Raw genomic sequence first — 24530 nt, 5'->3', positions numbered from 1 at the left:
CTTTGTCTTGATTCATTGATGGTAGTGGGCCTTAATTTCGTTAGGCTATGGGTTTTATTGGTTGATTTACCCAACTCGAATCTTAACTAATATGTATATACATAAATGATGAGATCTATTAAACCAATATAATTATAACAAATAAAATATAATACATAAATATAATCATTATAACATTATTAGTTAGTATTATTCTCTAACAAATTCATCTGGTTAGCTCCTTCGTAACGAAGGCAATGTCATTTTCTTTTTCTTTTTTTGGGAACTTCAATAGTAGGTGTGGGCGCATGTATCATAACATGCTTAGTGAAAATTGTTTTAAGTATTCAGGTGTCTTCAACATTTCTTTTTTTTTTTTGGAGGAAAGTGTCTTTAACATGGGATTAGTAGAATTGCAAGGTTATTAACCTTTGTGACACTTGGCATGTAACAGTGTTAGGTCTCGTTTGGGAACAGGTTATTTTAGTAATTTTTTGACTTTTTGATTAAAATATGAGTAAAAAAAATAATATGTTTGAGGTGATTTTTTGACTTTTTATAAAAAAAATGTGCAAAAAATTAGAGAGAAAAGAAAATCTTTAACTTTTTGATATAGATTATAGGTTTTTTTTGACTTTTTTTAATAACTTTTTAACTTTTTGATTAAAATGTTAACTTGCCAAACGAGACTTAGGACCAACTTAATTAAACATAGTGGTGTTTTGAAAACTTTCTTAAAAAAAAAAAAACTAATTTTTTAATTTTTTTTACACAAAAGAGTCAATTTTTTTACACAAAAAAATAAAATAAAATAAAAAGTAAAAATCACGAACAATCAAAAAAAAAATTAAAAAATTAACTCTTAACCAATTTTCCAGGACACCTCATTTAAACTCCAATTACAAAAATAATTCAGTAAAACATCATTTAACAAAATTTTCATTCCAAATGACGTCCCGCTAGCATCTTTTCAAGATGTAATAATGATAGGTAGTTATTTTGTCACGTCAGATCAAGAGATTGGGACTGTAATTAAGTGTTCTTTTATCAATCATGGCTTCTAAATTTGATTTTTACTAATGTATAATATATTTTTTTCACTAAATTATCTCCAACCAATTATGGACCTGTTTAGCGAGTTTTTTTTTTATAAATATTTTTAAAAAAAAATAATTTAAAAAATTAATCCACTTTTAAAATTATTTGAAAAATTAACTTACTTTTTTTTTTTTTTTTTTTTTTTTAGATTGCCAAAATAGGAACAAAGAAACAAATCAACGAGGCGCCTCCCTCCTAACGAGGGAGCGCAAAGAAGGCGGAACATCCTCCAGCCAGATGGAAAAGTTATCCATAGCAAAAGCCATTCGAGCGAGACAGTGGGCTACTGAATTTCCTTCCCTCTTCACGTGCTGAACAACCCAGGAATGGAATCTGGGCAGCAGAGATTTTGCCTGCTCCACAAAATGCCCAAATGAGGCCAAGGATTTCGAAGTGGAGTGAAAAGTCCGAACTATTCTCATCGAGTCACCTTCAAGAACTATGTGGTGGAGCCCCAGATCCAATGCGAATTGAATAGCAGCCAGCGCTGCAAAGGCCTCGATGCAATCCACCGCCATCGTTGACCCTCGTTTGGCTGACATGGCAGCAATGACAGCGCCCATATGGTCCCGAGCCACAATCCCAACACCAATAAAGCCATCAGCAGTAGAGCAAGCCCCATCAAAATTAACTTTAACCATTCCTTCTACTGGAGGAGTCCAACAAATTGGCAGGGGAACGGCCAGCGGCATTTGAGTACGATTCTGGACAGCGCAAAACTCTTGATAATAGTCAGATGCATACCGAGCAAGTTCCACCTCAGTGTGGACCGTGTTATTGAACACCACTTGGTTGCGGTGTGTCCAGATGCACCAGCATATTACCCAAAACAACTCCCCCGTTACTAAATCGACAGATGAAACGAACTCGGAAATCCAGTCGAACAAAGTCCCAGACCATTTCCGGTGAGCAACCAGCGCAAGACTACTGCAGGCCCACACCTTTTTGGCAAAAGGGCATTCGAAAAAACAGTGGTGAGTGGATTCTGTAGCCTGACATAAACTTAAAATCGTATGTTGAAAATGTAATTTAAAATTGAAATTACATTTTTAATATGTAATTTTCCTTTAAAATCGTATGTTGAAAATGTAATTTATGATGACATAAACTTCATTAAGATATATTGCATTTTTAACATGGGATTTCAAAGTGAAATTGCATATTGAAAATGCAATTTAAATTTTAAAATCTCATTTTCAAAATGCGATTTCAAAAAGCAAGTTAATTTTTCAAATAGTTTGAAAATTAGGTCAATTCTCTAAATTATTATTATTATTATTTTTAGAATATTAAAAAAAATCCCTATTTAGCAAGTGGGCTTTTGATTTTTTTTTTTCCTTCATAAAAAGATAAAAATAGATTAAAATAATTAATAAGACAAAATATCACATCAAATTTATAATCATTTTATTTTTTCTCTCACAAATATCGTATCCAACTACAAAAAAATCTAATTATTTTATCAATTATAAAAATTTTAATCTACTAAAATAGTCAAAAACAAAACTAGCCTATTAAAATGGACAACTTCCTAAACGAGACCTATATATATAATTTTGGTATAATGATTGTCTTCAAGTTACTAGTTCCTCCCCAAACTTATCTATAGTTGAGGTACCATTATAGATGTTTGAATAGCAATTAAATTGATTATTATCAAAATAAAAGAATAGTAATTGCATTTGTGTGCTCACAATGGGCATAAAATGGAAATACAGTATTTGAAATGTCTATTTGTGCTATGATGCTATCTCTCCAATGATTTCCCTCAAATGAAATTAAATTGCTAATTTACACATTAATCCCACTAAAATCAATCAAAACATATATCATTATTATAAGCACAAAAAAAAATGTTTTGCCACTTTATCTTGAAACATTTTAGAGAATTTATTGAAAGATTTGCTTTAAATCATGCAACAAAAAACACACATTTAGGTCAATGAAAACATGATAATTGTAACATATTAAAGCATGCACTTGAGTTATGTGTGCTAAAAATTAAAAATAAAAAGAAATTGCTAACTTTGCATTTATTAGCAATAAATGGGTTAATTACAACATCTCACATTTTCCTAATATATTAAGCACAATAGTAGTATATAGTAATTCTTGAGTAATTAATAGTTCTTTAACTTAAAGAAAGATATATAGCTATTTAACTTAAAGATCAAATTAGCAATAAAATGGATTAATTAGTTCTTGATACTTCCACTTTAGGAGGGGGTAATAAGAGAGATGATATTGCAAATGAGGTACAATGATTAACAAGTGATAATATTAAAAGTATTAAAGATGAGAGAGAATTAGACAAAGTAGTCATATATAAATATTTTGGTATTTTATTTTATTATAGGTAACAAATTAAATTATATATAAAATCATTTAATTAATATAATCCATGCAGAGGAAGCAAATCTCGTTCCTCTCTATGTTCTTATCAAGATGTGACAGGAATGAGATAAATTTTCATCCCTCGCTAAAATATTCAAAGATTCGGTTACACTGGATCACTAACTTTTAGAACGCTGACATGGTGGTATTCGTAAATTAACAAAAACATTAGTCATGGTGTTGATAGAGGCATTGATTCAATGGCACGTCCAGCTTAGCCCTTCTTTAAAGGCTTGGGATGAATATTTAGTTCGTAGAGTTGGGCTTGATCATGAAATTTTCATTTTTCTTTTTCTTTTCGTAGCCTAACCTAGTTTGGCCCAATTCAATCGATGTCCACCACTAAATGAACCTGATTTGACCTAATTTGGTTTGCTAGATGGGAGACAACGTTGAACTTATATTCATTCTCTTTCACTTGATGTCATTACTCAGAAACACCACATGTACATAGGCTGCAAATGAACTGAGTCATTTGTGAGTAAGCTCAAGCTCGGCTCGATAAGGGCTCGTTCAAACTCAATTTGTTAAATTATTTTTGAGTTCGAGTTCAAATTCGAGTTCGTTAGAATCTTAATAAACGAATTCAAACATATCAAAATTCAGCTCATTAACTCAATTTGTTTAAATAATAGAATAAATATATTATTGATATATTAAATAATACAAAAATATGTTTAAAAAATACGATAAATATGTTATTTATATATTTAAATAATATAAATAATGGCTAACTATAGATAATGCAATTATATAATAGTGGTGGTAGATATTATCATTTTGGTAAGATATTGACTTTTCTTTTAATATTTATATATATATTATATATATAATTGTATAATCAAAATTTCAATTGTAATTTTAGTTTTATATTCAAGTATGAATGTATAATTTATTTGGCTCCTTAAGACTCGTGAACAAATTTGAGCTCGAGTCAAGCCTTAATCAACTCGGTTCAAGCTGAATTCGTTAAATGTTTATTAAGTTCGAGTTCGAACTCACTAAAATCTTAATAAACAAGTCTAAATATATTTAAATTCGATTCGACTCATTTGCAGCCTTACACTTACATATTATAATGATATTCTGTATCTACTTAATAATTTTTCATTATAATTTGTACAATTTCGCAAAAGTAAAAGGGTTATCACCAAACCAATCGACAAACAGATGCTTAAGGAAACAAAATGCTAACATAAACAATCTTTCATTTGGTAGAATGTCAGCAAATTAATGCAATTGTTTCGATATATGTGATGAACTCAATGAAAGTTAGTGGACTTATATTGAACTCACAAATAAATAAATAAAAATTAATATTTTAAAAAAATCACAAGGGCAAGTAGTAGCACATGACCTTGATCAAAGGCCTATTCCTTGGGAGGAAATTTATTAGCATTTCTCTTATGGTTGTACACATCAACAGAGAAAAACATAGATTTGCTCAACAGACATTATTTATTTATTTTATTTTTGAGTTAATTAATATTGTTAAGTATGTATATGTATGGATGGATGGATTGTCCACAAAGTTAAGAAAAAGATTTTGAATCTTGTCCCCTGTAAGAGAAAAGTGGATTTATTCAATTAAGCCTACTAGCTTGATTGTAAGAGAAAAGCGGATTTATTCAGTTAAGTCTGCTAGCTTGACGACTGTATCTAGTTTAAATTTTTGTTTGTATATAATTAATGAAAAAATGAGATTGACTTGATAATTGTAGTCACATAATTATATCAAATTTATCTTTGAAAAAATAAATGACATATTTTTTAAAAATACTCATCATCTATTCTTTTGAAGACAAATATAATAAAATCATATAATAATCAAATTAATTCAATTTTTTTCATTAATAATTTACTCATAGAGATCTAGAAGACAAACAGATTAATTAATTATAAAATAGAATTATACTGAGCTCCCAACAAATAAACTGGACGCTCCAGTATGTTTGAATGATAGGAGTCAAACATTTCTTTAATTTTTTTTTTTAAATAGCATAAAATATATGAAACTCGATAAGGAATAAATATAATCGGGACTTTTGTCCTAGTGACTGTGTAGAACCAATTTGTAGTGTGAAACTGCTGGTTCAAATTCCTTTTGTTGTTCCATTTCCCTGCTAATAACTAACAAGTTAACCCCAACTAAATATGGCGCTGTCTGGGAAGCACGGATTGAGGTTAGTATAGCCTCATTTGCAAAATAAGCCAAAAAGTCTCACTATTCAACCTTTTTCATTAAAAAATATATATATATATATATATATAGGTGTAGCTGCCGGCAGTGTAGGCACAACCTACATTGTTAGCTAGACAACTTGTTACATCAATGGATAAATTACGATTTTACCCCTTTACATCAATTTAAAAATATATATTTTTAGGGACAAATTTATCATTTTAACTTCAAACATCATTTCAACACATTTTTCAATATAAAAACTCAAATAAAATCCATCTCATCTTCCCAAACACAAAAACTAAAATAGCCTACTAAAATAGTCAAAAAGTCAAATAACCTACTAAAATAGTCACTTCCCAAACGATACCTATATATGATATGATAAAAAATATATATAAGTATACAAGGTATATCTCATCATTATGTTGTATATTGGCATTAAAAGTTAAGATTTTTACAAAAATCAAAAAATATTTCACTTTTTTGAACAACAAGCCAATTAGAACTTAGTAACATGTTCGCTTCCCACTAAGATTGGGTATGATTGTTCCAATTATGTTATAGCCTCCATCAAGATTTCACATGACACTTCAATTATGCTAATCTTGAATGTTGTTAGTTGGGCCTACATTCTTTGTTGATTGGTCCCACACAATTTTCTCATTTCTCATAATTTAGAAAGAGATGGGTAAATAAAACTTAAAATTATCACATAGGTCCATTACATCCATGATCCTTTTCCATTTTATAGTGTTTTATGATTTGTATGATCTGTCTATCAAATTATTTATTTTCGATTGATGTTAACATTTAGCCTCCATATTGTGGAATAGACACACAACTAACACGGTATTCTCAAAACATATGATAATTACTCTTTTAAATGGCAATAAAATGTATATGGAGAAGTTATATAGGGCTTGTAAAAAAATTGATCAAATCAAATTAGTTATTTGTTTTGGTTCTCAAAAATTTATACCAATTTCAATCAAACTATTAAATTTAAAATATGAGTTTAGTTAATGAGTTTCCATGGAGCATTTGATAAGAAACTTAAAATACTTATACATAATATATCAGTGTGCATGCAAGCATGTAATGTATAATCAAGTTAAATATTGTTAACCAATATCCTTAGAACACTCGTTAATCAAACCCTTTAAAAATATTTCTTATATTATGATTATTTGAGCATTAGAAAATAAGTGGCTATTACAACACATTTAGCAATAAAAATTAGAAAGGGAGACATTTAAAAAGCAGTCCCTACCCTTTCTCTTCATTTATTTCTTATGTAAAATATTTAAAATCTTTTATAAATCCCCATCTACATTAAACTTAATTTCTGATAAAATCAAACCATAACATATGATCTTAATCTTAATTGAACCAAAACAAGCTGATTACACCCCCCCCCCCCCCCCCACGTTACGTAAAAAAGAAAATAAAAATAAACGGAAAAGTCCATGTATGACTCAAATTTATTATAGTGGTAAATCTAGCCACATTAATTTTTGTTTCTACTTTTCTTTGAATTTTTTTCTTGCCACTATTTTTTAGGGAAAATTTAAAAAATAAAAATAAAAAATCTCAAGGTTTGACCATTGTAACAAAATAAATTCTAAATTTTTTATTTTGTCAATTTAAATCATAAACTTTTTATTTGTTTTCAATCTAAACCATTTGTTTATTTTCATTAAATAGAAGGGGACTTACGTGTAGGTCCTAATAAGTGGAATTATTGTCCAATAGGTCCAATAGGTGGATTCATCAAATACTATTAAAAAATCACTAATTGTTAATTTTCAGTAACAGTTTAAAAATTGTCATAAAAATGTCACTAATTATAAGTTTTAGCAACAATTTTAAAAAAATCGTCACAAAAAAAGTCACTAATTTTAACTTTCAGCAGTAGTTTTAAAAATTTGTCACAAAAAAGTCACTAATTATAAGTTTTAGCGACAATTTATAAAAAAATCATGAAAAAAAGTCGTTAATTGTCTATTTTTAGCGACATACGCAAAAAATTGTCACAAAAATTATTTTTAGCAAAGATTTTACTAAGACTTATTTTCAATAGGACTTGATGGGAATTAAGCCTAACTATTAGGACCTATTGGTGGTTTATCTTAAATAAACGAGAAAATAGTATTTTAGTCATTAAACTCAATAAAAAATGATTTTTTAGACATTTTATATACCTACATTGAGTTTAATGACTAAATTATCCTCCTCTTTTTTTTCATAAATTTTACTTAGATTATTTGAGAAGTAATTATTTTAGTTGATTTTTTTTTATTTTTTTATAAAAAAATGTGTAAATAAGTAGAGAGTGTGATGCAATTGGGTGTTTTGGTGAAAAAGCCAACCCCCTAAACAGGGCTTGTAAATAGATTGATAATATATATTGAAAATAAGTAAAAAATATTAGATTTCAAATTGATAAAATTTAAACTTTAAAATCTATTTTGTTATAAATGTCAAATGATGAGACTTGTTTTTTATAATTTTATAATTTTTTATTTACTTTCGGTGAATTTTTTCTTTAAAAGCTAGGCACTATTGAAATGGGAGATGGTGTGGTTGTTGTGCGCTAGGCGTAATAGTCACTGTTGTGCAATCATTTGAACCCATTTTAAAATCTGTTTTGATAATTTAAATTATTTAATTTTTAGGGTATATTAAATAAAACATACTTACAAAAAATTAAGTTGATCAGATATCGTTAACCATTTTATTAAATTACATTCGTATTTAAAATACAAAATCTATTTTATTATAAATGTCAAATGATGAGATTTTTTGTATAATTTATGTTTTTTATTTGTGAATTTTTTATGTAAAGTTACACCCCGTTGAAATGGGAGATGGTGTGGCTGTTGTATGAACATTTGGGTCCATTTCAAGACTCGTTTTGATAATGTGAATTGTTCACTTTTTAGGTTATATTGAATAGAATATATCTACAAAAAATCAATGAATGACAAATTTAATTTGAAATATAAAACTAAATACAAATACTATTCAATGATAGAATTATTGATATCCAATCAATTTAATTTTTTACAAATATATTTTACTAAATATATCTTGAGAAATAAACTTTTAAGATTATCAAAACGAGTTCAGAAATTGATCCCAATAGTGACACACGTAGAGTAGCCACACCATCGCTATTGAAATATTAGATTTCAATAGAGATGGCCCTTGCGACTGCCCTTGCGATTTTTTTTCTTTTTGTGTGCCTGCGACGAGTCGAGATATCAATACCAATATAATAGTTGGGGAAATATTATAATACACACTTTTTGAAAAGTGTGTAGTGTATGTATTTCATAATTAAAATATAAAATTACATAATTTTATATTTTTAAGTTATAATTAAAAAAAATGTCAATACTAAACATAACATGAAGTGTAACTAAAAAATTCATGAGTCATAACTAAAATAATGTTGTAAGAGGGATTAACTTGAATCCACTAATTAATTGGGCCTAATCGAAGCCCAATCAGAAAGTCTAAAAATTAGTGAGCTTGGATAAATTATTGCCAAATGGGCCAAGTAAATTCTATTGAACGAGCTCATAAGAAAGTTAACAAATTTGGCCAAGGAGAATATATTTTAAGCATATATCTCTAAAGAACGCTCAACAAGCCCATTCAAGGAGGTCTAAATCATACGGGTGTCCGAGGAGGTTAACCTTTGTTTTCAAAAGAGATGAAACCCTCAAAGAAGATCTATTCTCTGAAGTATTGACTTAGCCTTGAAAAGGTTTGGAACCACAAACCTAGAGACCTATTTAAGCTCGAACTCGAAAGGGTTTGAATATGCGAACCTAGAGATCCAAAACGCTTAGCTTCAAACAGATTCGAACGCAATCTAGAAGCCGCTCCATTAATGAGTCCTAGAACACTTGCGGGCTCGGAACTTTCCGAGATCTACGCACCAGGACTATGGGCGTAATGGAGTCCGAACAAAGGATCTGATCTCGAGGATGGTGAGTGGAAATAAATTCACTCTTCGGTTAAACTAGCCTATACCCGGGTCGAGGTGGCACGATGTAAGAGGTCCCTAAGACTTGACAATATTTGTGGTAGGGTGTTTCTCTTGAGCTACCCTTGACCCTTCTGCAGTAGGGCATCTTTTGGAATTACCCATGACCCTTTGGGATGATTGGGGATCATTGGTTAGGTGTGACTAAAAATAAGGATTCGCCGATAGATTAATCTTCTCTTCGGGGTTTTCCTCATCCTCGGAGAGGTCACCTCCTCGAATAAGGTAGTTAGAAAAATATTTCACATGTACATTGCATATGGGCTCCATCCTATATCATGAGGTGCCTATAAATAATATCCATTCATAGCTTTACAATGGATAGATTTTTGAGATACGACTCTTGGGAAATAACTAATTTTTCTTCTCTATTATTTACCTTGAGAGTGGAAGTGGGAGATTCATAGGAGAACCTTGCCATTATTTTCTCTAATTACTTTGTCTTCTTCTTCACCTAATCTCTTATCTTTATCATCTCTTTACTATTGTATTCCTGGTTATAACTGTTAAAGAATCTAAATCTCTTATCATTTCTAGAGAATTTGAGTTTTCTTTACAAATTTTTGAATTTTTCAATAGCATTCTTAAATCCTTTTATCCGAATTTCTTAACTAAAGATAAAAATTGATTATAACTAAATATATATTTTTTAATATGTATATAATACACATTTTTAAAAAATATGTATATTAAAATTGTCCATAGTTGTTTAAAACTTTTCACAAAGTAAGAAAATAAAATAAAATAAAGTTACTTTCAGTCATATGTCGTGTCTCATACAAATCACTAGATTTCAGGCGGTCGACCAGGATATATTGTATTTTATTGTATTGTATTGAATGACTTGATTCAAATAATTAATTAATCAATCAATTGACAGTCTGATTTGATTTAGTAATAAATCTAACAACTACTAGTGATGGGATTAACTGAGACAAAGACAGATGATAGGGATCGTCTCCACTAGTGATAGGTACTTTTTTTATTTTAATTTACTGTATTACTTTTAAATGATTCTAATGTTGTTAATATATACTACCCTCTTTCACAAAAAAAACAATTTTTAATTAATTTTTAATCAAAAAATTAATTATAATTATCTTTTTAAAATAATCCATGGTATTGAGATTAAGGCCAAGTTTGGCATGACCTAAATAATACAAAAAGTCAAAAAGTCACTATCCTATTTAAGTCATATCATCTTATTTAAATCACATCACCTCTCTAACACATCACATCAAACCCAACCCAAACCAACTCATATAAGCCAATAAGTTAAAAAGTGCACTTTTTTAGAACATCCCAAACCAACCCTAAATTTTATATAAAAAAATATTTAATAAATTAAAATTTAACATTTATTAAATATATTATTAAAAATTATTTTTAAATAATAAATTAAATGCCTTAAAAATATTTTTTTTAAATTTATTTTTGTCCAATCATCTTCTTGTTGAAAATCGCCTGACGGAAAAAGCTTTGGACCCAGTGGGGGTACTGAGAGTTGCGTGTGATTGGTCCAAAAAAAAAATTTGTTTTTTTTTTTTTTTTTTATGTTTTCCGCTAACCCATGCTGCCACGTCACTGGGGATGTGACCCCCGCTGGGGATCCGAAGCACGGCTCATCACCTGACAAGTGGTAATTTGAAAAAATTATTATATATGTACAAAAAAAAAATATTTCATAATTTTAACTATTAATATTGATAAAATTTATCATTAATTTATAACACTGATCTGAAATTTTTTTTCTTTTTTATTTAATTTTTTTTTTGCCCCTACGCTTGCACTGAATAATTTAACTAATCAAGTTTAAAGTTTAAATAAAATAATATTGAATTACAATGTATTTTGTTAACGACACATCCTAAGGTATTGTGCCTGTTTGGCAGAGTTTAATTACAGCTTATTTCAGCTTTCAGCTTAATTTAAGTTATTTTGATGTGTTTAGTTTAGCTTATAGCTTATAACTTATAGCTTTTTGGAAGTCAGAAATCAGCTTATTCTTTGAGTGGGGCATGAAATGCTTTAAGAATAAGCTGAAAATCAGCTTAAGCTGAAAGTTATAAGCTATAAGCTGTTGAGACATAAGCTATAAGCACTTTCCCACAGCTCTACCAAATAGGGCCATTGTCTTGTAGTATTTTTATTTGGATTAGACTTTTTTTTAAAGTTTAAATTCGAAGTTGAGACAGTTGTGCAGTCTTATTGGGCCCACCGTAGGTTATATTTGGGACATTCTATTTGAACTCAAAAAATAGCTCAGTACGTCTAATTTAAATTTATGAATTCTAATTTCTATTATATCTTAATGTGAATTTATCAATGAGGGTAACACATATTAAATCCTAAAATTATTTTTTTTCCCTTCATGGTACACCTAATCTATTATTCATATTCAAATCTTTACATATTCTTCCACAAGAGATCAAAGTTATTTTTGTCTTATTCTTTTTGTTCTTCTTCTTTTTCTTATTTCTCACTCCAAAACTCTAACCCACCCTATCAAAACTCACCATTATCATTAATATTATTGTTTTTTATTATTTTGAAACCCTAAATTCTATAAGAAAGTTTGAACAATCAAACAATGAATGAAAGTGATAATTAAGATAATTTTTTGAAGCAATCCATCAAAGAGGAGGTAAGCATAAAAATTAAAATAAAATTATTAATTTATGTATTTTTTCACATGTCCCATTACTATATTAAATTTATCAATTTTCAGAATCATATAAATAGCATTACAGCTTTTAATAAAAAATTATTTGAGATAATCTTTGAACTCAACGATCATATTCGTATCCTTCACACAAAAAACGAGTTATATCTTGCGGCACTTTTTTAATAATTTTTTTTTAAAAATCTTTTTACTCTTTCTTTCTGTTGAACTTTATGTTTGTTTTTTAAAAAAAATAATAATTATTGTTTCTATTATTTTCTTCTTACGTACTTTTTTTATGCACATTCACTTAAATTGTGAAAAAATATAGAAACAAATTCAATAAAAGAGGTAAGCCATACACTTAAATTGTGAAAAAATATAGAAACAAATTCAATAAAAGAGGTAAGCCAAGCAAGGTAGTAGAGTGTTTTTCCATTCAAGCATTTTATCAAACACATAGTAATCAACAAATTAGAAAAGTAAACCAGCAATAGAATTGTCAACACACAAGGTAATCAACAAATTGTTATAGCAAAATAGCAAGAAAAGAAAGAGATACAAAAAAAAGAGGTAAGGAGATGAAACTTGTCAACGGTGACTCTGATTATGGAGTACTTCGTCGGTGTCTCCTATGTATCAGTTTGAAAGGTTTTTCAAATAATTTTTTTTAATTTGATTATTATTTATTATTTGGGTTTATTAAGGGTAACTTGTGAAAAATTATAGGGCATACTCAGAATAACATAAAATTTTAAATAATTGAAAAGGGTGTATAAAGAAATAGGGAGTAGTTAATGATTTTTGAGGGGTAAATAGAATCCCTCGTTATATTTCTATAGTATGAATTGTTCATTTTGTAAGACTTTTTATATATATTATTCATAAAAATTAAGTCGATTTGATAATCGTAATATTTTTATTTAATTCTATTTGTCTCCTAAAGACTAGTCAAGAAATGAATGATTTATTTTCAAAAGTACACTTACCGACAATTGTTTTTGAGATAAATACAATAAAATGAAAAGATTACAATTATTAGATCAATTTCCCTTTGTTCTTTGGATGATATATCCAGAGGCCTATGAAAATTAACTGTTTAAATTATAGAAATGAGACTCATGGTGAATCTCACAAACTCGAACGATTCTCTCAAGTTCAAGCCGAACTCTTTTTTTTGGGGGGGAATGAAAACCAAATTTGTTTGGTATTATTTTTATATATTTTTTAAAAATTGTATTGATTCTAAAATTTTTAAAAGCGAACAAATATATTTTATTTGTTTTTAAAACAAATTTTCACTATCTACTTTCTCTCATAACCCTATTATTAGAAGTTCTCTAACGAGCTGCAACCACCTTCAAATAGGTTACATTGATCAAACTAGTCCTTCCACTATGTAACCTCTCATCACCTTGTAATCACTATCAACACTCTTACCACCTTTGACAATTTATCAAATATATATTTATTCATTTTTATTTTTATTTATTAATTTTTGTAATAAAAAAATAAAAATCTTACAACATTGTCATATGACACTTTAAAATAAAATAATTTTATTTAATTTTAAATTTTGATAGTTGAATAAATTACCAAACCAAATCAAAATACGATTTTTTTTATAAGGAATTCGAGCAACTTTTTTACTTGTTAATTATTGATTACCTAATACATAACCCTCCTTATTTATCCGGTCACTTGAGACCGACCGAGTTAGTTAAATAATTATCAAACTAAAATTATTTGAGATTAATTTGAAGATGATGATCAAATAAAAGGACAAGTTCTGATAATAAAATAAAATAAAATAAAAAGAGCAAGGGGACAGAAAGGGTGGGTGTCGTTTTCGTTTCTTTTACACGACCCCCCCGTATCAGATTCAACACAAACCACATCATGCCACGTGCCCATGACCTGGCAAATAATATGGCCTTTTCCTTTTAATAATTTAAATAAATATATTTTTTAATTTTTTACAATAAGATGTATAATATGATTAAGATGTAATATGATTCAAATAAAAAGTGATGTAATTTAAATAAGATAAAGAGATAAAAAAAATGTACTCAAGTAACACATGCCAAACAACCTCTTATTATGACTTAAGTCATATGCTTGTATTTTTCACTCGGTGGCTTTTTTGAATTGAGTTTTGGAGAATTTTTTTAAGATCTTTGAAATTAAGATTTTATAAGATAAATGACATATAATTTTTTCATAATAATTAAGGTTCATCAACATTTTTATAGAGAAAATTCAATTCAGAGAAATTTTATTTGACTCAAAGAAGTTTTGGAATTTCTCTGTGATCATATCAGAGAAATTTAAAAATTTCTCCAAGTTGGATAAAAAATTTTTGAGTTGAATTTTCTCAGTAAAAATGTTGAAGGATTTTAATTAATAAAAAATATATCTTGAATCTCTTCTACTACACAAAGTTTGAGAGAGATGTCTCACTTATTTTTCCTTGATTTTTAAGTGAGTTTTTTTTTTAATTTTTTTTTCTAAGTTTAAAAAAAAAAATCAAAAAGCTTAGGCCTTGTTTGGTTTGTATTTGAGAAACATGTTTTGAGATAAAAAGTACGAAAATTTGTTTTGTTTGATTTTTTTTCAAAAGATGTTTTGAAAAATTATTTTGAGAGAGAGTTTTGGAAAAAAAGTGACTGATTTGATGTGTATGAGAGAGAGATTTTTTTGGAAAATTTGTAAACCAAACAAGTTTTGAAAAAATTTGTTTTGTTTGATTGCTTTTGAAAACTTATTTGTAGAAAATTTTTCTCAAAATTTTTTGAGAAACACAAACCAAACAAGGCCTTAGACTTTTAAAATTTATTTGATTAGATGAATTAAAAAAGTAAAAACAAAATGAAAAAAGTCCACTACAAAAAAATGTTCTTTTTTTCGGGAGGTTTTTAATGAAGGTTTTTTTAGATATACTAAGTTTTTTTTTTTAAAAAAATTTAATATTTAGATTATTCTACATTGAATGGACTAGAAAGTCTTCTTTGGTTCTAATTTTCTACATTCAATTTTTTAAAACTTGAAGTTTTGATTTTTTGTTTTTAGTGATTTTTTTAATATTTTAAATAATTTTTTTATTTTTTAGATATACTTATTATAAATACAATTAAAAAGTATAATATATGTGAAAAATATCTTAAAAAAATTCACTACATACAAAAAATATAAAAATATATAAAAATTCAGTACATTTTCACATTCTTGTATAATTATTAGTTTTTAAAAATATTTTTTTACAAATATTTTATTTTTTAGGTACATATAAATTAGGTACATCTAAAAAGGAGCAAAAAATTACTTAAAATATTAAAAAAATTCACTAAAAACAAAAACACATGAATAACAAAAAAACTTAATTTTCAGAGAATTGAATTCAAAAAATTGGCACCAAACAAGGTGAACACACATTTAAAAAATAATAATAATAGTAAAAGACAGAAACAATTCAGAAAAAGGAAAAAGAAAAAAAAGGGTTCTTATTTAGTTGGTTGCCAAACAAGCTCTCATTCCCTCTCTACATAATATGCATACACATATTAAGGGATTGTTTGGAGTGTCCTAAATAAATGCACTTTTTAGACTAAAAAATTGTGAAAAAAAATATGGATGTTTGGGTTAACTTTTTGACTTTTTATGAAAAAATGTGTATTAAAAATTGTATAAATTAGTGTGCAGGGAAAAATTTGGATTGGAAGTTGTGCAGCCGTAATTTTTGACTTTTGATGAATAATAATAACTTTTTAACTTTTTGAGTAACTTTTTGATTTTTTGACTTTTTTTCAACTTGCCAAACTTGGCCTAATACTGTGTTCCAAATTGTTTGTTCGATACAAAAAATAAAAATATATTATTTCTCATTCTCTTTCTACATATATGCATATGTATATTTAATATTTGTCCAAAATTGTTTGTTCGAAATGGAAGATAAAAAAATAAAATATTTTTCTGTTAAATTTTTAGAGAAATTAGTGAAACATCCTTTTCTAACTTTAGACAGCAGGAAAGGTCCAATATGTTTTTTCTCATTAGTTAAGGTCCATCAACAATATTATTAAAAAAAATTCAACTTGTCACAGTGCTAAATTTTTTTTGTGAAAATGTTGATATACCCCAACGATTATGAAAATGTTACATGCCTTCTGTCTTATAAAATCATAATATCAAAGACCTTAAACTAAAAATTCCTAATTATTTAAAAAAAAATTCATAAATTAAAAGTAATTAATGAAATCTTTTAATTACTAAAAAAATTTAAAAATTTCAATATGACAATATGAATACATTACTTTTAAATTCTTATTTTTATGACAAACAAATAATTTAGAATGAAAAAGGTTCATTCTTGCACCAAAAAAATATTTAAAACATTTAATAATTTTACGATGATTAAATGTGGGAAGCAAATTTTGGAATAATCTTTGTCACTTTAATAATATGTTGGTTTTAATGACCAAACCTTTTTGTTTATTGATTTATTTTGGTTCCAACTCATGTCACATAATATAAGATATAAAAAAAATGCTAAAAATGTTTACTAAAAGAGAAATGATTTTTCCCTCGAAAAATCATTCCCCCGAATCTGAATAAATCGAAGGTAAAAGAGAGAGAGGGAGAAAGAGAGAAGAAATGAGAGAGGGAAACAGAGGGAGAGAAAAGAGGAGAAGAGAGGAGAAGAGAGAGAGGAGGAAGAGGGAATGGAGACAGAGACAGAGAGAGGCCCCTGCATTCCGTCGATTGCCCAGTCGATCATCGCAGCTCGTCGCAGATCGCCCGGTCGATCATCGTAGCTCATCTGCCTCTGCCTCTGCCTCCGCCCGGCCGCCGTCGCCTCTGCCTGTGCCTCTTTCTTCTTCTTCTCTTCTTCTTTCTTTCTTCTTCTTCTTCTTCTTCTTCTTCTTCTTCGTTTCTAATTGAACAAAAAAATAATAATAATTAAAAATTCAAAAACGACGTCGTTTTTCATATTCGGGCGATTCGAGGGGCTGAGTTTCGAGCTACCAATCACGGTTATTACTAAAAAAAAAGGCTAAAAACGGTAGGGCCGTCATCAATATTAAAATTATTAATATTTTATATGGTCCCATTTCATTCCTTGCATTTTTAAATTCAAAGGTCACATATCATCATCAAATAAGAGTCAAAATGGTCGGCAACATCAAGTAAGAGTCATAATGGTTGGTAGGAAAACCATCACTAATATAGGTTGTTTTAAAATTTCTGAAAAAAATTAATTTTTCGGCTTTTTAACTTTTTTTTTTAATACAAAATAGTCATAAAAAAATAGTTTTTTATACACAAAAAAGTCTAAAAATTTAAAAAAATAAAAATAAAAAAATTAACTTTTTACCAACTTTCTAACACCGTTATGTCTGTTAAAAAATTTATTCAAATTTCACTTTTATCTTTGTTTTGAGACTAACCATTTTAGTTTAAAAAAGTTAAAAAGTAACTATAAGTTATCATACCACTTTTTTTTATTTATTTTTGCATTTTTTATGTGTTGGGCATATTTTTAACATTAATGTTTAATTTTTTTTGTTTTTTCTATTAAGTAAAAATCATAGTTTTATTCATTTTATTTTTATTTTTTACATGTTGAGCATTTTTTTTAACATTAATGTTTATTGTTTTTGTATTTTATATAAAAATAATTTAACAATTCCTACACTAACAATTATCATCAAAATAAACATAATTTTACTTAATCCACTCACTATTTATTTCGTCACTACAAATCTCTTTCAGTTTACCTCTAAAAACAAACGGACACTTAAAATATTAAAAATTCGACTCTTTCTTACTTATATTTGTTTTGTAACTTTCTCACTCACCTTAAGAATTTATTTGTAATTATAATTTATATTGTAATTGTTAATTCGTTTTATTTTTTTGAATTGAGATACATTGAAATATATATAAATAAATAATATAAAGTAAGATGAATTCCATCAAATGTTTTTTTTTTTCAACTTTTCACATTTAAAGAATAGTAGCCTTGGGAAAATGACTAATCACCTGTGGTAGATGAGACATTTGTCCCCACAAATATGGGTGTTTGGCAAATGTTTTTAACAAATTTTTATTTATTTATTTGTTGGCTTTGAAAAAACATTTGCTAAAATTTTGATGTGTTTAGTAAATTGCTAATTTTTTTTATTGGTTTTTGATTTAAAAGAAAAGAACTAGAAAAAAGCTTCTTTCTTTTCTCTTTTTTTTTTTTCTTGGGGGGGGGGGGGGGGGGGGTGCGGATTTACCACTTAAAAAGGCATTTGCCAAGCAAGATTGTCCTTTTTATTTTGAAAAACAAATAAAATGCTAAAAAGTGTTTGCCAAACAAGTAGGTTGATGTGATAATTAAGGAGAGGGGGAGGGGTTGGCTTCTAACAATAAATGTGAAGAAGAAGATGGATGTGGAAGATATTTATTTATGAAAAATAATATTTGTTACCAAATCAATTTAAATTATTTATTTTCTTCACTTACTATTATTGAGTGTAGTTTACACTTTAGACAAACAACCAACATGATCTGTGCAAGGACAATTGATTGGTGATTTTGACAATAAATACCTTTCTCATGATGAAGAACAATGGAAATGTCCATTAACAATTTGGTATAACACAAATGAGGACCTTATGCATACTTTTGTTTCTTATTTCAATTGATCAATGATAATATGATATGATTTTCAATCCAAAAAAAAAAAATGATAATAATAAACAAGGGAATCAAGATTAATGTTTTATTCTTACAAATTGAATCATTTACAGCTTACTAAATTTGACCAAATCAATTTGTGAATTTAACGAGACTGTCACATAATTTGCCAATTCACCTATCAATGGACTTATTTGGTATAACTTATTGTAAATTAGAAGTTGATAATCAAAAAAACAAAAGTCAAAAGTACTATTCTCTTAGCTTTTAGATAATAATTTTTTTTTCAATTTATTTAAATTATCTATGCCTAATAAGTTATAAGTAAAAATTACATAAAATAGTGTAGCATAGACTCCCAAAATAAAAATAAGCTACTAGTTGCTCAAATAACCTATGCCAAATTAATGCTATGGTTTGATGGAGGATAAAAAAAAATATGAAATTACTTTTATATCAATCAAAAAATAAATTGGTTAAGGAATACCTTTTATTTTGTTCCATTTTTATATTTCTACCAAACAATAGCAAATAAGTTATTATTATCTATACTATATATTAAGTAAAAGAGAGTTTTTAATCCTCAAGGCCTGTGAGAGTTTCAATATGTCAATCCTAATTTTCTAATTTTAAAAAAAAAATTAACCTCAGCATTTATTAACTTCTCTCAACCCACAAGACTTTTTGACTTCTCTCATAATTACTGCAGTACCTTTTCCAAAACAAATAATTTGTATATTAAAAAAAATTTAAAACAAATATAAATATCTATATCTATATCTATATCTATCTATTTATTTACATCTATCTCTAACCCACAAGTTTTGTGGGAGTTCCAATATCTAAACCTTAATTTCTTTTTTTTTTTTTTTTTTTTTTTGAAATAAAAAAACTTAGCTCTTATTAAATTCTTCCAAGTCTTTTTAACTTCTCCAATACAAACACTCTTTTTAACTTTTCACATACCTATTACAAACAGTGAGTCTCCTTTTTGTTTTCGCCTTCTTGACTTCTCACTTCTACACTTTCAGTTTCAGTGACCACGTATACAAACAGTAAGTCTTCTTTTTGTTTTCTCCTTCTTGATTTTTCCTTTTGTTTACTGTTTTAATATTGTAGTTAGATAGCGCATAAAAATATTTGTGATTTATCTAGCGAATAAAAAATTATAATTTGATTTTTTAATATGATTGAAGTTAGATAAATATAAACCTTCATAAAGAGAAAAATGTGATTGTAAGTAGTTGAATGATTCTTTTTTTTTTTAATGTGATTGTAGTTAGTTTAATAGTTTTTTTTTTCATTTATTTATCTTATTATGTGAAAAATGTGATGTGATTGTAGTTTGTTCAATGACTCTTTTTTTTAATATGATTGTTGTAGTTAGTTCAATAGTTTATTTTTTAATATGATTGAAATTAGATAAATATAAACCCTCACAAAGAGAAAAATGTGATTATAATTAGTTGAATGATTCTTTTTTTTTTTAATGTGATTATAGTTAGTTTAATAGTTCTTTTATTTATTTATTTATTTTATTATGTAAAAAATGTGATGTGATTGTAGTTTGTTTAATGACTCTTTTTTTAAATATCATCGTTGTAGTTTGTTCAATGATTTTTTGTTAATGTTATTTAATCTTTTTATTTACTATTTTAATTTTATTTTTGATTTTTTAATATGATTGAAGTTAGATAAATATAAACCCGCACAAAGAGAAAAATGGGATTATAATTAGTTGAATGATTTTTTTTTTTTTTAATGTGATTGTAGTTAGTTTAATAGTTTTTTTTTTCATTTATTTATTTTATTATGGGAAAAATGTGATGTGATTGTAGTTTGTTCAATGACTTTTTTTTTATATAAATATGATTGTTGTCGTTAGTTCAATGGTTTTTTTTTAATGTTATTTAATCTTTTTATTTACTATTTTAATTTTATTTTTAATATGATTGAAGTTAGATAAACATAAACACTCACAAAGAAAAAAATGTGATTGTAGTTAGTTCAATGGTTCTTTTTTTTTTTTAATGTGATTGTAGTTAGTCGATGGTTTTTTTTTTTCATTTATTTATTTATTTTTATTATGAGAAAAATGTGATGTGATTGTAATTTGTTCAATAGTTCTTTTTTTTAATGTGATTTAATCTTTTATTTACTGTTTTAATGGTTTTTCTTTACAATTATTTATGAAAAAAATATGATTGTAGTTAGATAGCATAAAAATATTTGTGAGTTGATTTATTTTTTTTCTGATTTGATTTTTAAAGTACCAATTATTGATAATGATTAGATTGTATTTTGAAAAAAAAATTGTAATTGATTTTTTTAATGTTTTTTGAAAAAAATTATTGTGTTTTTTTAACTATCAATTCACTTAATTTGTGATTTGATTTTTAGCTCACTGTGTTTTTTGAAAAACAAAATAGATTGTACTCATTAGGGTCATATAATGTACCAATTATTGATGATGATTAGATTGTATTTTGACAAAAAAAAAATTGTAATTGATCTTTTTATGTTTTTCCACATGCTTGCATTTATTGATTTGGTCAAAATTTCCTGATCAGCATTTAAAATCCCCTCATACAAATAATTATAGATACAATCCATATATAGTTACTGCAGTACCCTTTTCAATTTCTCCCATACACTATGGTTAGTGATAAGATTGTTAAATTATTTTTATAAAAAATCTTAAAAAATATAATTTGTATATTAAAAAAAATTTAAAATAAATATAAATATGTATAATTATTCCGTGAGGTGATAGGTTAGTTGTTATTTTATACAAAAACTTGGTCTGAAACAAATGGTTAGTGATTGTTTGATAATGAGTTAGTGAATATTTTGTATTAAAATCATAATTCACTATGAATTGAACTCGTAACTCGAGAACTGGCCTATCTGAGGCCCATTTTCGTATTGATTGGGCCTCTCGCTGGAGTTACTTTAAGGTGAATTTTCCCATGAAAATGCCATGAGTGATCAATCTCTATTTGTTGAGTTTTTTTTTTTTTCAAACTATTTGATAAATTAATCCGTTTTTTAAAATCTCAGTTTGAAAATATAATTTTAAATGAAAATTATATTTTCAACATGCAATTTTATCTTAACATCGTATGTTAAAAATGTAATTTGTGATGACATGGACTTTACTTTTTGAAATTGTATTTTCAACATACAATTTCAAGATAAAATTGCATGTTGAAAATGTAATTTCAAAAAACAGGTTAGTTTCCCAAATAGTTTGAAAAGTAGGTCAATTCTCTAATTTTTTTTTTTAGAATATTAAAAAAAAAAACTCCTATTTGTTTGTTTGTTTGTTTTTTTTTTCCTTGCTTGAGAGTTGAGAATATGATCCTCAGTCATGTGCAAGTGATTATGAATGAAATTTTAAAATTATGTGGGAAATTTAGCTAAAATTTCTTAGGCCTAACATGTTAGTGTATAAAAAGTGTTGACTTTTTTGGCTTTCGAAGGTTAATAATGTAAATTTAAGTGTGCCACAAATGATCAATTAGTCCTTACAGAATATAAATTGTTAACCAATTATTAGACGATTGTGATATAGTTCTTTTAGCCTCAATGAAGAGGACTTTTACTAGTGGCTTATTTAGGAGAAATTAGTAAATAATAATAAGTAAAGAGTAATTTCAGAATCTGAATTTTATTAAGTAAATGAAAACTTACAATGATCTTACCCAACTCGTAGAGGTTCACAACAACAAACTATTTGAAACTACTCCTAGGAAATTAAGTGCAGTATATGAATTAAGTGCTGGAAATATATAGAACTGGAAATGTAAAACTGGAAAGAAAATGAAGTAAATAAACTGATTTTTGGATCTGAGTCTGAGTGTTCATTCTGGGGCCTTCTCTGCAATTTATACTCTTCAATGATAACCGTCGAAGTGGGCTTCCAACCATCGAATAGTTTTTCCATGATTGCTAAACATGTTCTCTCACAGTCAGTCCCATTACTCCACTCTTTGCAAATAGGCTTCCTTCCTGATTTTGAATTTAAATTTATGAGTAACCGTTAGGTCACATCATCTTGTATCTCTCGACTGTTCCAGTGCTATGCAGATCCGATACCGCCAATACGAACTGCCACGTGTCTGTCTTTGATTTGAGACTTGCATTAATTCCCTTCATTGCCCTTTACATGCCACGTGTCACTCTAAGATTGGCTTTTACAAATTATACAGCCAACATTACTCCCTGCACTAATATACCCAATACTTTATGATATTAGTGGACTAGTGCATTCTATCCACATTCTAGGATGTGCATGGACTCTATATATTCTGGAAGTATAATTGCTTTTTGAATAATGAAGCAGCGAACTTCATTAAATCCTGGTGCTTTGCATTTCCATACTTTGAATAAACGAAAAGACTGGTACGTCCCAAATGGCCTATCACACATTCTTTTACATTGATTGAGTATACGAGGAATCTTTGGAAGATGATTGTAGGCCTCGAAAGAACCTCAATGCATTTATTGGTGACACCTATCCGCCTTCATTTATACAAGTCGTGGAAGCTTTTGCAAATTACCAACCTTTGGACCAAAAATCTGCCAAGTACAAACCCTTGGACCAAGCATTTGCAAAAATAGATCTTGGAAGCTCATCTTCTGCCCCACCACTTTTTGCATGGGACAAAACCACTTCTTCTTCCTCCTGGTCAACTGGCTGGGAAAGTTGGCCAAAACCTGATGAACCCAAATTAAGGAAGTAAATTCATCATCGATTTATTGAATTCGATGATCCCCTTTCTGTTCCTTGTTCTGCTCGGAGCTCAGTGGTTTACCCTTATGTACCCATTGATCATCGACGTAGTCTGGAGGAAAACTTGCTTGTGGCGTGGTACATGTCTTCTATGCCAGCGAAGATAGTGTGAGAAACTCCTCATCTAGACGAAGCACAGGGATACAATTCATCATTCTTGGCTAAGAAGGCAAAACTTTGCTCTTCTAACTGGCTCGAATGCCTGAATAACCCCCAGTTCCCTTCTTCCTTCAAGATGGATCCCTCTGCACATCCTCTCCCTCAAAATCCTCATTGGATGGAGGAATTGAAACTTATTCTTTTCGAGAATCAGATTTTTCCTTTCTACCAACCTCCAGCTCTTCCAACTACATTTGAGCGATATGAAGCTCAACTTCTGCTTGGTGTATTCTCTCACTTGCCTTTCAGTGTTCTTAGAGATGAGATTCCTCTCAAGAACTTCCAATGGGCCTGTGATGTTATGACTCGGGGTCATGTTCTCAACCCCATCACCCAGGCAGAGCTTCAAGCTTTTTTGGATCAACTTTCATTCCTTCTTCATTGGTAAAAAATTTCTTTAGCTACCAGTGACACTTTGGACGAAATCACAGCCAATCGAATTCAGACTCAGTACGAAGCAGAGAACCTTATTGAAGAATATGATGAATTCAAGAATAAGGATTCAGTGTACTGGGATGATTTA

At 27.9% G+C, this 24530-nt stretch overlaps 1 protein-coding gene across 1 annotated transcript; it reads right to left on the bottom strand.

The window, feature by feature from the left end:
* Positions 1 to 1253: 1253 nt before the first annotated feature.
* On the bottom strand, positions 1254 to 23972 carry LOC145824131 (uncharacterized). Its single transcript, XM_082923726.1, has 3 exons — positions 23871 to 23972; positions 23620 to 23772; positions 1254 to 2069 (listed from the first exon to the last, which is right to left on the bottom strand). The coding sequence occupies exons 1-3, from the start codon at positions 23970 to 23972 to the stop codon at positions 1254 to 1256; spliced, it is 1071 nt and encodes a 356-aa protein (XP_082779852.1).
* Between the last annotated feature and the right edge of the window lie 558 nt (positions 23973 to 24530).

Source organism: Camellia sinensis, chromosome 4, assembly GCF_055761805.1.
Source record: "Camellia sinensis isolate YWXY chromosome 4, ASM5576180v1, whole genome shotgun sequence".
NCBI classification, from domain to species: Eukaryota; Viridiplantae; Streptophyta; class Magnoliopsida; order Ericales; family Theaceae; genus Camellia; species Camellia sinensis.
Note: the sequence above shows the minus strand (reverse complement) of the source record. Positions and strands in the feature narration are given on the sequence as shown.